General features: G+C 35.5%; 1 protein-coding gene and 1 non-coding gene across 3 annotated transcripts in view; both read left to right on the top strand.

Moving 5' to 3' along the window:
- Positions 1–14582, top strand: part of SCN7A (sodium voltage-gated channel alpha subunit 7) — an 84220-nt gene that overhangs the window by 32836 nt on the left and 36802 nt on the right. For both annotated transcript variants that reach the window (XM_037143091.2, XM_037143092.2), the window contains exons 10-11: positions 5294–5500; positions 14380–14476. In XM_037143091.2, the coding sequence (XP_036998986.2) occupies positions 5294–5500; positions 14380–14476 (304 nt within the window). The remainder of the gene's footprint in view (positions 1–5293; positions 5501–14379; positions 14477–14582) is intronic.
- LOC119047651 (U4 spliceosomal RNA) lies at positions 4368–4508 on the top strand. Its single transcript, XR_005082186.2, has one exon. It is a non-coding gene; the product is annotated as a U4 spliceosomal RNA (small nuclear RNA).

The raw sequence follows: 14582 nt of genomic DNA, 5'->3' as shown, positions 1-14582 counted from the left end.
TTTTATGCATGATATCTCATTTAATCTTTAAAACAATCCCACAAGGTCAGTATGTGTGTGTGTGTGTGTGTGTGTGTGTGTGTGTGTGTGTGTATGCCTTTTATATGAAGATACTAAGATCAGAGTGGTTGGATAACCTCCCTAAAGTTACATACAGGTATGTGCCAGGGACCACTGTCCTGTTCTGTGATAGTTAATTAAGTTTCGAACATTTCTAGGTACCAATTCTTCTTTTTTTCCAACACTGCCCTAGGTACCAATTCTTTAATCATAAATTTGAACCTATGAGATTACCAATGAATAATTATACAATTATTTATTGAATACCTAGAATGTGCTATTTTTCTCAATTCTTCTATTCCCATTTTTCTCTATATTCAATCATGCTTCACTTGTAACAGAAGGCTTCTTGTTATAAAACTTGAAATCTAAGTTCTGAAAGTCTGTCTTCATAACTGATTATTTGTGTGCCATAGTTTCTCGGAATCTATTAAAACAAAGATTCGTTTTTTCTTTTAAGAGATGTTTCACCATAGTATGCAATGCTATTTTAGCAGCATACTATATAAAAGGATCCTTTTAATATAAAAGGATAGTTGATAAAATAATTACTTTAAAGTTCAAAAGTATTTATAGTTGAGGAACAATCCTTAAAAAAAACACCCCCACAGGTTTTATGATTGGATAAATAAATAATGGTGTGTGTGTGTGTGTGTGTGTGTGTGTGTGCGCGCCTATGGGCCATTAATAAAGATAGGATAATGTAATGTTTTGGCACAAAGGTTTGTGATGTATTATTAAATAAAAATCAAGTAAACAAAACAGAGATGTAGTACATGACAATATTCTAAGTGACATTATTTTTTATGCAAACTATATTTTTAATTTTATAATATTAGTATGCATATTGTTATTTCCCAAATGTTTTGACAAATTTCAATTCCTCCTCCACAACACTAGGAACTTCTTATTTCTAAAATAATCATTTGTTATCCTCCTGCTAACAATCCTTTCATAGTTTCCAGATTCCCATAGGATGAAGTTCAAAGTCTGTATGCACGGTACACAGCGGCCTTTAAGATCTAGTCTCTGCATACTTCTCCAGATTTATTTCCTAACAATGTCTCAATACATACTTTCTGCTCTATTTGTGTAAAAAAGATTTGCTGTTCCCTATATAAGCTTTCCCCATAATTCCTTTTTAAAAATCTATGTTGTACTCTGCCTAAATTCAAGTTTTTATCTGTCTTCAAGTCTCATGCCTCAAATTCATAACCCAAAGCCAGATTTGTTTCTTGAGCTTTTCCATAGCTCATATCATATCCTGTAGCAGAAGTCCACTGGACCTTATATTTGCCTCTGATAGTGGTTATTTTAATTGTTCATTCAGTTCTTTCTTTCACTAGGAGATATACCACCTATGAAGAAGTATTCTGTCTTCTTTTAGTTTTAGTGTCCTCAATATCGAACACACAGGAATGCTTAATGAAATTTTAATAAACAAAAAGAACATCAAGTATTTTGGAATAGGTCATTTAATGTATTCATAAATGCCTTGCCTTTTTTATAACCCTCGAAATGGATTAGCTAATTTCTTGTTAGCAGTGGTTTAAAGTAAATTCTTTTCCACTATCATTGGAATGAGAGATCAGTCTGGGGATGCCCTGGTAATGGCGTCTGTGCAGTTCCTGCATCATCATTACACTCTGAGTTTTATTGATCAGTGTACACAGGTTTTCTTTTATTTGGACTGGATTTGTTCTCTGAGTATTGACCTAAACTAAGTTAACTATGGCCAGGGAAAATCAGCAATTATTCCCTCAGACAACACAGCTCATGTTTTGGAGAATATTATTCTCCATTAATTCAACAAATATTTTTATTTGATCCATGTACTCTTTGATATATCATGGGTACAGAAATGAACAAAACAAAATATCACCTGGCTCATTGAATAGAGGTATGTTTAACAGTAGTTAATATTTATTGCATATTTTCCATGGCCTGGGATCTTTGCATTCATGGTTTTATTTGATGTTCATAAGAAAACCATGAGTTGGGGCTAAATTAGCTACAATTTTATGCTAAAATAAAATAGAACTAGAATTTGTACATTTTCATCTTAATTAGAGTATATACTGTTCTCATTCACCAGCTTCATATAGTGAAAAGAGCAAGTTTTAGACTCAGGCATCTCCTGTAGTTGTGAGGTCTTTGATCACTCATTTTGCCTATCTAATTTTCATCTCTCAACTACACTTTGGAAATAATAGTAAGTACCACAGAAATGTGCTGCACAGAATTAATGAGATAATGAGCACAAAGTATTTATTATTGTGCGTGGCCTGCAATATACTCCATAAAATCTATTACTGACTTCTGAACAGTATAAGTGACAGCTACTTCAGTAGGAAAAATATTTAAACAAATCCTACTGGGATAATAGGGTTTAATACAAAATATTTTTTTTAATTTATTTATTTTTTTGAATTGATTATGCTGTTACAGTTGTTCTATTCCCCCCCTTCCTTCCCCTCCACCCTGCCCCCCCAACCCCACCATTACCCCCCTTTAGTTTATGTCCATGTGTCTCAAGCCCTTTAGGTTCTATATTTCCCATACTATTCTTGCCCCCCATCTATTTTCTATCTACTGTCTATGCTACTTGTTTTCTGTACCTTCTCCCCCCATCTCCTCCTCCCACTCCCCTGTTGCTAACCCTCCTTGAGATCTTCATTTCTATGTTTCCACTCCTGATCTAGCTGTCCTTTTAGTTTGCTTTCGTTTTAGGTGGTTGTTAATAACTGTGAGTTTGTTGTCCTTTCACTGTTCATGTTTCTTTAACTTCTTTTTCTTAGATAAGTCCCTTTAACATTTCATATAATAAGGGCTTGGTGATGATGAACTCCTTGAATTTGGTCTTATCTGAGAAGCACCTTATCTGTCCTTCCGTTCTAAATGAAAGTTTTGCTGGGTAGAGCAATCTTGGTTGTAGGTTTTTAGATTTCATGACTTGGAATATTTCTTTCCAGCCCCTTCTTGCCTGTAAGGTCTCTTTTGAGAAATCTGCTGACAGCCTGATGGGGACTCCTTTGTAGGTGATTGTCCCCTTAGCTCTTGCTGCTTCCAGGATTCTTTCCTTCATTTTAATTTTGGCTAATGTAATTATAGATATGCCTCGGTGTGTTTCTTCTTGAGTCCAACTTTTTTGGTACTCTCTGGGCTTCTTGGATTTCTTGGAAGTCTATTTCCTTTGCCAGATTGGGAAATTTTCTTTTATTATTTCTTCAAATAGTTTTTCCACTGGTGGTTGTGTCTTTCCCCCTTCTGGTACCCCTATAATTTGGATATTGGAGCGTTTAAAGATGTCCTGGAGGTTCCTAAGACTCTCCTCATTTCTTTGAATTCTTGCTCCTTGACTCTTTTCTGTTTGGTCATTATTTGGTTTCTTCTGGTCCACTCCATTGATTTGAATCCCAGTTTCCTTTTCATCTCTATGGGTTTCCTGTGGAATTCCATTCATTTCCCTTAATTTAGCCTTCATATGTTTCTCTAATTTGTGGCTATAATCCACCAGATCTATGAGGAAGCTGATGACCAGTGTTTTAAACTGTGGGTCTGAGAGTTTTGCTATTTCTTCGTCACTTAGATTTATCTCTGGGGCTTTGAGTTCTCCCTGCGACATTTTTGGTCTGTTCTGGCCCTTTAAGTGGGAGAAGCGGCACCTTGGAGTCCCAGGTCGCTGGGTTGTGACGCTGTATGTGGGGGCGTGGTCAGAGCGGGGAAATGGCGGCGCCGCCACCGCCGCCAGTCCAACCGCTCACTCCCTCACCCGCGTGCAACCAGGCAACCACAGTCAACTCGCTGCCACCGCCTCCCCACTGTCTCCTCTGCAGTCGCTCACCCGGTGGGTTGCTCGGTCGCTCACTAGGTCCAATCCTGGGTTTGGAACCCGTGCGACTGGATTCTGCGCCCGGGTTGACCGAGCCCTCCTTTGTAACTCCTCACCCGACGCCGGTTTCGCCCCTTACCGGTCGGGCTGAAGAATTTGTTGTTAGCGGACTTCCGAAAAGTTCAGTTTTCCGTGTTCTGGTTGTGTTTTCTGATGCTAATATTTAGTTGTCCCTAAACTTGGTTGTGTGAGGAGGCACGGCATATCCACCTAAACCTCCATCTTGGCGGAAGTCCAATATAAAAAATATTTTTAAACACAGTATACTATAGATTAATAAGAAATTATCTCTAATTGAATGTTAAAACTTCCTGTTAGTCTGTAAACATTCTTAACTCTTTATAGCATCACAATATTTTCTGTAAATAATTCTTATTTGTTGATACAAATGGATGCTTAAAAATTAAACTATTCCAGCTTTGCTCAGTGGCAGTATCGTAGCCAATGAGGTTTATCTGAGGTGCAATTATTGCTAATTGAAAACTTTTCCCAATACCCTGCCGTGACGACTTGAAATATAGTTGGCACTGGCAATTTTTGATGGTCTCTACAGAGACTGAATACTTTGGTGTAAGAAGAAAAAAATAAACTATTCCCTTTTTTCTTTATATATTTATAACTAGTGAGGAGGATAGATCAGTGGACTATATTTTTGATTTGTAATATCTCCTTATAATTTTCTAAATTTTATAAATTTTCTGATTCTAGGTAATTATTATGAAATAAAAGCTAGTAAAGCTAAGTTTGGAAATCTAAAATTTTGTATTCTTCTATCTATAAATCGTATGACTTTCCATTGGGATTCATCCAAAAGTTCTTTACCAAAGCAGATAACAGAAATATTTCCGTTTCCCACCATTTTGAATGCCTGGTATTGCATGCATCTTGTTGAGATATTCCCATAAAGTAATTATTAGAAGACAGTAATCTTTAAACATTAATCCTATAACTTTATGAAATTTCATATATTTAAAGATTCTACTACAAAGGAAATAATCTTCCATATATAGATCATCCATCGTTCTTTATTGAGAAGACAACTTTTTTCTTTCACTCTATCTATCAATGGAGACATAAGAGTCACATGCTCACCGTGTATTAATTAAATTACTTAATTCTTTCTTTGGTTTGTGCCATATATTTTATACCATAGATATGTCCAAAGTTGAAGAGCTATTTGCTTATTTGTCTACATAGAGCCAATAGTTAAACCATTTTGTAATTACATTCCACTTATAACTAAATTATTCTCATAAAAATTTTATTTTTTATTTTAAAACAGGAGATTATAAGAAGGCAAATAGCATTTTTATTTTTTGTCTATTTTCCATCTCTCCTTAGATCCTTTATGCTTCTGGAAAGGTCTACATGGTATTTTTTATTGCAATAAGTTTTTGGTTTGCCTTTTATATGGCAAGCTTGTTCTTTGGGATAGTAGTTATGTTTTATGAAGAAGAAAAGCAGACAACTGCTGAAAAAGCTAAGAAGACTGACCCAAAATTTCAGCACACTTTAAAAGACCTTCGAGAAGAAGACAAAGCAGCTGAGGTATGATTTTTTTTAAATGTTTCTTAGAATCACAGAGTTTGAGTTATCTTCTAAGGTCTTGGAGTATGTTGTTGGATGATCATTATCTGTGTATGGTACATGACAGAAGATCAAATGTTGGTAAGAGCATTTGCTTTTGCTACATAACAATCGTGCCTTAATACACTATGGTAAGAATACCAACAGCTTTAAAGATTTCATATATATATGTGTGTGTGTGTGTGAAAGTTTTCATATATATTTTATATATACATGTGTATATATATTCCAAAACATGTGTTACTACTGCTGATAAAGTATGGATATATTATATTTTTTTAACTTGACTTCTCATAATGCAGGTATAGTTTATGAATTCAAACTTGCTTCAGACAGCACTTCAGAATTAACTTTGGAAAATTTTGCTGTTCAACTCAAAGTAATAATGCCTTCCATAATTTAGAAATCATGAAGTCCTAAAAACATGGGTAAAGGTACAGTATTGAAGTTGTAAAGAGAGAAAAGAAACTGCTTTATTGGCTTTCTAGCTCCTTCAAGAGGAAGCACAGTGTGTCAAGATATAAGGGCTTATTTATTCATGGAATCATTAAATCCATGCTCAGTAAAACTTAACCAGGGTTTACTCCAATTTTCAGTTATTTTAGTGTTGTGTTTGAATACATCTTCAGATTTTTGCTCCCTAACAAAAGATTTGGTTTATGAATCTAAAAGAATTGACAGAAGCAGCACTAAAGAAGTTGTAGGAAATTCTCTCTTAAAATCTATATTGTGCTGTCGAGTTTGCTAAAAGGGAGAACAAGAGCCTGAAAAACAATCAGAAGTAGCTTGTTTATATTCCACAGGAGCCTCCCACCTCTTCCTTGGTTTGGAGAGGAATAGTTTCAGCCCAGTCTGCTAACACCCTACCTGAGTTGTTGAGCTATGTGGTGAGCAGAAGCCAAATGACCTATGATGGTGCACAGCTCATGCCCCCAGGGGTATTGCACCTTTTCCGCTGAGATCTCGTTTAAGGGGTACTGGTTCTAAAGTGGCCGTGGTCAAGTGCTGCTTCTCCACTGGTTTGGTTGCAGGCCCTCAGTTGAGGGAAGGGAGCTGTGTCCTGCCTTCTTTGGACACATCTGGACTTGTAACTACTGTGCGCTCTTGATACCTACTAATAAAGATTGTTTACACTGGGGGGAAAAAACTTCCAAACTGCACTTTCTATTAGATGGAAAAGGGACAGATTGAAGGAGCTGACAAATGATGCAAAGGTGCTACACCAGGAATCCTCTCATATAGAAGATATGGGGAAAAGTAAAGGCTCAATAAACACTCTGGCACTAAGTGGAATAGATAGTAAAGCTGGCTAAGAGGTTTATAGGTACCAGAGTTTCCTTCTGAATCAAAAGGCGGAAAGTATTAACTGGCCTACATATGTAAACCTTTTTATTAAGTCATTATCAATAAAGAAGCTCTAAGAAAGGCATTCTTCCAAAATGTGGGGCCTGAACAACATGAGGTTGTATCATTCCAAATGACAATTTATTGATAGATACTTGTGACTCTGTGGTCAATAACATGCATACCATTGAGACAAGGAGCAGTTATAGACCATATGAGGTAAACATGTATAAAAAGAAGCTATTGAATATAGCCATTATATCACCCATGAGAAAGTCTCAGAGAAAATATTACAAAAGCTTTCTGTTTGTAGAAATGAGTTTGGGGTCCTTGAGATTGAATGATTATGGCCTGAATGATATGTTGAATGTGTAATTTGTTTTGAAGTGACATTTCAAATGTCAAGGGCTACACACAAATGTATCCGAGAGCACAATGCTTCTCTTATCCCAGGATATGTGCCCTGTTAACTCTGCTTAAGAACTTGGATCATTTCCTAATTGCCCAATATCCCCATTCATTTGGCTGCTGTGGATCACACAGAGCCATTCTGATTTTAAATAAAATGTATCAATTGTAAAGGATTTCTTTTCTTGGAAGAGTACTAGAACATTTTGTCATGCAAAGGTTTTCCAGGAAGTAAGAGGGAGAAACATTTTTATACGATTTCTTCTCTTTTCTTTTTTTAAATGTATTCATAAGAAAACACTGGAGAGAGAACTTAAAATGGAGCACACTGAGGACACTTTAGGTGATTCATCTGAATGAAGGCTAGTCAGATTCTAATTCCAGTGCTGACATTATGGGAAGAGTATTTAGGTGTTTCATATTCTGGCATTATAGAAAACCAATAAATCATTTTGGCTTTTAAAAGTACAGGTTTGCAGTCAGGTAAAAATGGATATCAGTCCATCATAGTCACTTAATGAATGTATGATATTTGCCAATTCTTTTAATTTTTCTAAACTTCAGCTTTTCCATCTACAATATGTAATAGTATCTGTCTCATAGGTTCTTGTAGGATTCAAATGAAATAATTAATGTTAAGCACTTGGTACTTCTTAGAATGTACAGAGCAACCAAAATAATGTCAATGGCTAATTATAGGGAACACAAGAAAGAAAACATAAAAAGGCCCAGCAGTACATACAGAGAATAATTCATCGATATAAAATGTTAAGTCGTTCCCTGGCTGATGTAGCTCAGTGGATTGGGCATGGGCCTGTGAAGCAAAGGGTCGCTGGTTTGATTCCCAGGAAGGGCACATGCCTGGGTTGTGTGCCAGGTCCCCAGTGAGGGACACATGAGAGGCAACCATACATTGATGTTTCTCTCCCACTCTTACTCCTTCCCTTCCCCTCTTTCTAAAAAGAAATAAATAAAATATTTTTAAAAATTTAAATGTTAAGTCTTTGACTATATTCCTTTTTAGTGGAAGTAAAAAATAATATTAATGATAATGATGATAATAATATAATGTTTATTGAGCATCAGCTCTATACGAGACATGAGTGCCTTCATGAATTCTTAAATGCAATCCTCATTGAGTTCTAGTTGCAAAGTTTGATCTATATTTATTGGTATTTGATTTCCCAACACAGAGGAAAAAAACCCTTTGCTTCATTGTTCCAATGCTGGAACAATATTATACCATTAATTACACAGTTCGCATGTGAAACTTTTCTAAAAATTGCTAGTTACTGGAAAAAACTCAGGAAGAGAATCAGATACATACAACTGCAGAATTATAAATATTTTCAAATTATTTGCCCACCAAACTGATGTTTCTATAACTCACCTGTCCAAGTTAAATAAAACATAAAGAGCACTGAAGATTTTTAAAAATTTAATAAACACAAATATAGTGTCTATTTTCATGAAGCTAATGATCTAGTAAGGAAATAGACTATAAAATTATCGGATGCACAAAATTATAACTCTAGGACCACCAGAGATGTGTTTCCCAGTGTTATGAAATAGGAAACATGACATACCACATACTATACATTCTTTTGTAAAATCTGAGCTAAGTCTTAGAAGCCTCTAGATCTGTCTTTTTCTAGAGACCATAGTAGAGAGAAGAACACATTAAATTAATGCTAAATGGACACAACTAGCAAATAAAAAATGTAAAAATTCTACAGTATAAAAGACCCAGATCTTCAACAAGTGAGTCACATAGGAAAAAATAAGTTTAAACCACAAGATGATCAATAGACCTGCCAACTAAATACAATATGTAGCTCTTATTTGTATTTTTACTGGAAAAAGTCAAATACAGTAGAATGTTTCTGAGCAATAAAAGGAAACAGCATGGTCTGAATATTGGATAATATTAAGGAATTAATTTTGCTGATTGTGATAATGGTGTTGGGATTATGTTTTCTTAAAAAGCTTGTTCTGCCAGACACACAAAAACAAATACTACTAATACTACCAATACTAGTAGTATCTGTAAGTCTGTCCCCATTTTCCTTGTTAGTTGACTTTTTTCATTAGGTTCCACATATGAGTGAAATCATACGGTATTTCTTTTTCTCTAACTGGATTATTTTACTCAGCATATTGTTACCTAAAAAACAGTAAAGCTTTCTTCTTTTTTATGGCCAACTAGTATCCCGCTGTGTAAATGTCCCATAGTTGTTTTATCGGCTCATCTACTAGTGGACACTTGAGCTGCTTCCATATCTCGGTGATTGTAAATAATGTTGCAATTACCATAGGGATGCTTATGTTCTTTTGAATTAATGTTTTGGGTTCCTTCAGATATAATCCCTGAAGTGGGATACTAGGTCCATGGGAAGAGCAGATCCATTTTTAATTTTTCGAGGTATTTCCATCCTGCTTTCCACAGTGGCTGCACCAATCTGCATTCCCACCAACAGTGCAGAAGGGTTCCCCTTTCTCTACATCCTCACCAGCACTTGCTTCTTGATTTACTGATGATGGTCATTCTGACAGATGTGGGATGCTATCTCATTATGGGTTTAATTTGCATTTCTCTGAGGATTAGTGGCATTGAGCATCTTTTCATATGTCTATTGGTCATCTGTATGTCCTCTTTGGATAAGTGTCTATTCAAGACCTTTGCCCTTTTTAAAAATTGGGTTGTTTGGTTTTTTGGTGTTGACTTTTGTAAGTACTTTATAAATTTTGGATATTAATTTCTTATCAGATGTATCGATGAATATGTTCTCCCATTCTGTGTTGTCTCTTTATTTTGTTGATGACTTCCTTTGTTGCGCAAAAACTTGTTAGTTTGAGGTAGTCCCATTTGTTTATTATTACTTTTGTTTCCCTTCCTTGGGGAGATATATTCAGTAAAATATTGCTATGAGCAATGTCTGAGATTTTGCTGCCTATGTTTTGTTCTAGGATTTTTATGGTTTCAAGTCTAACATCTAAGTCTTTGATCTACTTTGATTTATTCTTGTGTGTGAGAAGGTGGTCTAGCTTTATTTCTCTGCACATATCTGTCCAATTTTCCTAACACCAATTACTGCATAAACTATCTTTAGCCCATTGTATCTGCTTGCTTCCTCTATTGAATGTTAATGACTATAAAGGCGCTGGTTTAATTCTGGGCTCTCTAGTCTGTTCTATCAATCTGTGTACCTGTTTTTCATGCCAGTACCATATTGTTTTGATTACTATCACCTAGTATAATTTGATATTAGGTAGTATGTTTCTCCAATTTTGTTCTGCTTTCTTGGGATCACTGTTGCTATGTGGGTCCTTTTGTGGTTCCGGACAAATTTTTGAAACATTTGTTCTATTTCTGTGAAATACATTATTGGAATCATGATAGGAATTGCATTGAATCTATAAATTGCTTTGGGTAATGTGGACATTTTAATGACATTAATTCTTCCTATCCATGAACACAGTATGTGCTTCCACTTATTTGTATCTTCTTATATATCTTTCTTCAGTGTCTTAAAATTTTCCAAGTATAGGTTTTTTACCTCATTGGTTTAAAACCAAGGTTTATTTTTAGGCATTTTAACTTTTTGAAGCAATTGGTGTATGGGATTGTTTTTTTAACTTTCTTTTCTGTTAGTCTGTTATTGGCATATAAAAATGCAACTAATTTCTGAATATTAATTTTATATCCTGCTACTTTGCTGAATTCTCTGATCAGTTCTAGTAGTTTCTTGGTAGAATCTTTGGGGTCATCTATGTATAGTATCATGTCATCTGGGAATAAAGACAATTTTACTACTTCCTTTCCAATCTGGAGGCCTTTTCTTTCTTCTTCTTGTCTGATTGCTATGGCTAGGACTTTGAGTACTCTGTTGAATAAGATAGGTAAAAGTGCACATCCCTGTCTTGTTCCCAATCTTATGGGGAACAGTTGTACTTTTTGCCCATTGAGTATGATGTGGGCACTGAGTTTGTCATATGTGGCCTTTATTATATTTAGGTATATTCCATCTATTCCCACTTTGTTGAGAGTTTTTATCATAAATCAGTTCTGGATATTATAAAAAGCTTTTTCTGCATCTATTGACATGATCATATGGTTTTTATTTTTCACTTTGTTTATGTGGCCGATCACATTTGTTGATTTGTGAATGTTGTACCAACCTTGCATTGCTGGAATGAATCCCATTTGATCATGGTGTATGATAGTTTTGATGCATTGCTTTATTCAGTTTGTGAATATTTTGTTGAGGATTTTAGCATCTATGTTCATCAGGGATATTGGCCTCTAATTTTCTTTCTTTGTAGTGTTGTTATCTGGTTTCGGAATTAGGATAATCCTGGCCTTGTAAGATATGCTTAGGAACATTCCCTCCTCTTGAATTTTATGAAATAGTTTGACAAGAAGAGGTGTTAATTCTACTCAGAATGTTTGGTAAAATTCACCTGTGAAACCATCTGCTCCAGGGCTTTTGTTTGTTGGAAGTTTTTGATGACTGCTTCCATTGCACTAGGTGTAATCTGTCCATTCTGAATCTCTGACTCTTCCCAATTTAGTTTAGGAAGATTGTACGTGTGTACGAATTTGTTCATTTCATCCAGGTTGTCCAGTTTGTTGGCATATTGTTGTTCATAATACTTTCTTACAATCCTTTGTATTTCTTTGGTGCCAATTATTATTTCTCATCTTTTATTTCTGATTATATTTATTTGGGTCCTTTCTGTTTTTGTCTCAAAGAGTCTGGTTAAAGCTTTGTCAAACTTATTTATCTTTTCAAAGAATCCTCTCTTGGATTCATTGATCTTTTATATTGGGGTTTTTTTAGACTCTATTTTACTTATGTCTGCTATGACCTTTATTTATTTATTTCCTTTCTTCTACTCACTTTGAGCTTTGTTTGTTGTTCTTTTTCCTATTCCTTTAAGTGTGAAGTTAGATAATTTATTTGAGCTTTTTTTTGTTTTTTTTGAGATAGGCCTGCAATGCTATGAATTTCATTCTTAGGATTGTTCTTCCAGTATCCCACGGGATTTTGGAATATTATATCCTCATTTTTATTCATTTAAAGGTGTCTTTTGATTTCTCCCTTGATCTCATTGTTAACCCATCCGTTGTTTAATAACATGCTATTGGGCTTCTACATCTTTCTGTGTTTGTCAGTTTTTTTCTTCTGACTGATTTCTTGTTTAATAGCATTGTGGTCAGATAAGATGGTTAATATGATTCAGTTTAGTTGGTGCTCCCTTGTATGTAACTACCTGCTTTCCCCTTGTTGTTTTTAGGATTCTCCCATTGTCTTTAAGGCTTGTCATTTTAATTTTGATGTGTCTCAGCGTATGCCTCTTTGGGTCCAACTTTTTTGAAACACTCTGAGCTTCCTGGACTCATGTGTCTTTTTTCTTCACTGGATTGGGGAAGTTTTTGGCCATTATTTCTTCAAATAGGTTCTTGACTGCTTGCTCTCTATCTGTTCCTTCTGGTATTCCCATCATGTGAATGTTGTTATGCTTTGTGTTGCCCAAAGTATTTCTTAAGCTCTCTTCATTTTTCAAAACTTTTTTTTTCCTTTTGCTTCCCTGCTTGGGTGTTTTTCTCTACCTTGTGTTCTAAATCATTGATTTGAACCTCTGCTTCATCTACTACTGTTTAAACCTATTGTTTATTCTTTCCAATATATTATTTAATTCAGATATTGTATTCTTTACTTCTGACTGGTCCTTTATTATGGTTTCTATGTATTTTTTCATGCTGTTGAATATCTTTATAATCTTTACTCTAAAGTCTCCATCTGATAAATTGCTCCCCTCTGTTTCATCTAGTTCTTCTGAAGAGTTTGCTTGTTCTTTCATCTGGGGTCTGTTTCTTCGTCTTCCCATTTTGGCTGCTTCTTTGTATTTTTTCCCTTAACTTTTTTTGGGGGAAGGGGGTGTTGTTTGTTTCAAGAGAAGAAGAGAGGGTGGCAAGGTAGAAGGGAGGGAGATCGAGAGAGAAACACCTTGTTTATGCATTCATTGGTTGCCCTTTATGCTTTAATTGTTAAACTAATCAATGGCATAGTCTCAAGCTGTAATCAGCAGCCCATTTTAAGCACCACAGGTTGTGGCAGAGCAATTCATGTGGGCAGGGCTATTGCTTCCCCTCCAGGCTGATGCTAGTTTGATAGTAGTACTCTGCCTGAGAAGAGTGGTTTCTGCAGTATGTGGAATGACTCAATACAAGGATATTGGCAGTTGTTCCTTCAGTTCTCTCCCCAGAGCCACCATCCCCAGACTATCCTCAATCATCTCTAGTCTACTCTGTTCTCTTTCTGCCCATTGGAGCCCAGGGTGGGTAAAGGGCTGCAAATTTTGTGCACTGGCCCTTTAAGAGGCTCTCTGCCCCTCCAACTTGGCAGACAGAAACCTTGCTGCTTTTCACAGCTGCATGTTATCTGGGTTCCTTTCTGGGTCAGGTCCTTTGCTGTAGGCCGGAGGGCCCAGCTTAGTGTTTAAATACTACACGTCTCAGAGGGAACCCCTGACCACTGAAATATCCCTCAGAAATTTCAGCTGCCACTTGTGAGAGCTCAGCCAGCCCTCTTGTGACTCCACATTTCCTACCAGGCTTGATATGGTGATGTGATTACTTACATTAGTCCTTTGTTATAAGGCTTCTCCCCAGCTAGTCTTCAGTTGGTTATTCAGGATGATTTCTGTACAATTTAGCTGGAATTTCAGATTGATTCTAAGAGGAGGTTTGATGTGTTTTCAAGGAAAAGAAATCAGGTGTTAGAATAATACTGTTATTCAATAGCATGTTAGCCAATTTTATGTATTACAATAATCCTAAATTATACATCAAATTGTCAAATATGGGTAACACCATTCTATTATTTACTCTTTTTATAATTCACCTCATATTATAAAATTATGTTGTTGAGTTGCAAGTTTTACACATTTTCCAGAAGTTAAACTAAAAAAGCTTCTGAAGTAAAAAATCAGCATTTGGGGGAAGGTTATAAAACTTATTGTAATTATAGTCTTGGATCTACAGAGAGAAACAGCCACTATTAGACTCATCAAATTTTTTTTAGATTGAAACCACAGAAATGGAAATGAAGAAAAGATCACCAACATCTATGATCACTTCTTTAGATATGTTGGATGATGCTACTGTCACTCATAAAGAAGGTAAAGTAAAAAATAATTAGACACTATGAAAGGTACTATTCATAAGATTGACCTTTAAAGAAATTGTATAATTGCTTCAGAATTTTATTGTATGCTAAAATTTAAG

Source organism: Artibeus jamaicensis, unplaced genomic scaffold (assembly GCF_021234435.1).
Source record: "Artibeus jamaicensis isolate MK-2021 breed Jamaican fruit bat unplaced genomic scaffold, CSHL_Jam_final contig_391, whole genome shotgun sequence".
Classification (NCBI taxonomy): Eukaryota; Metazoa; Chordata; class Mammalia; order Chiroptera; family Phyllostomidae; genus Artibeus; species Artibeus jamaicensis.
The sequence above is the reverse complement of the archived record's forward strand: the minus strand, read 5'-3'. Positions and strand labels throughout refer to the sequence as shown.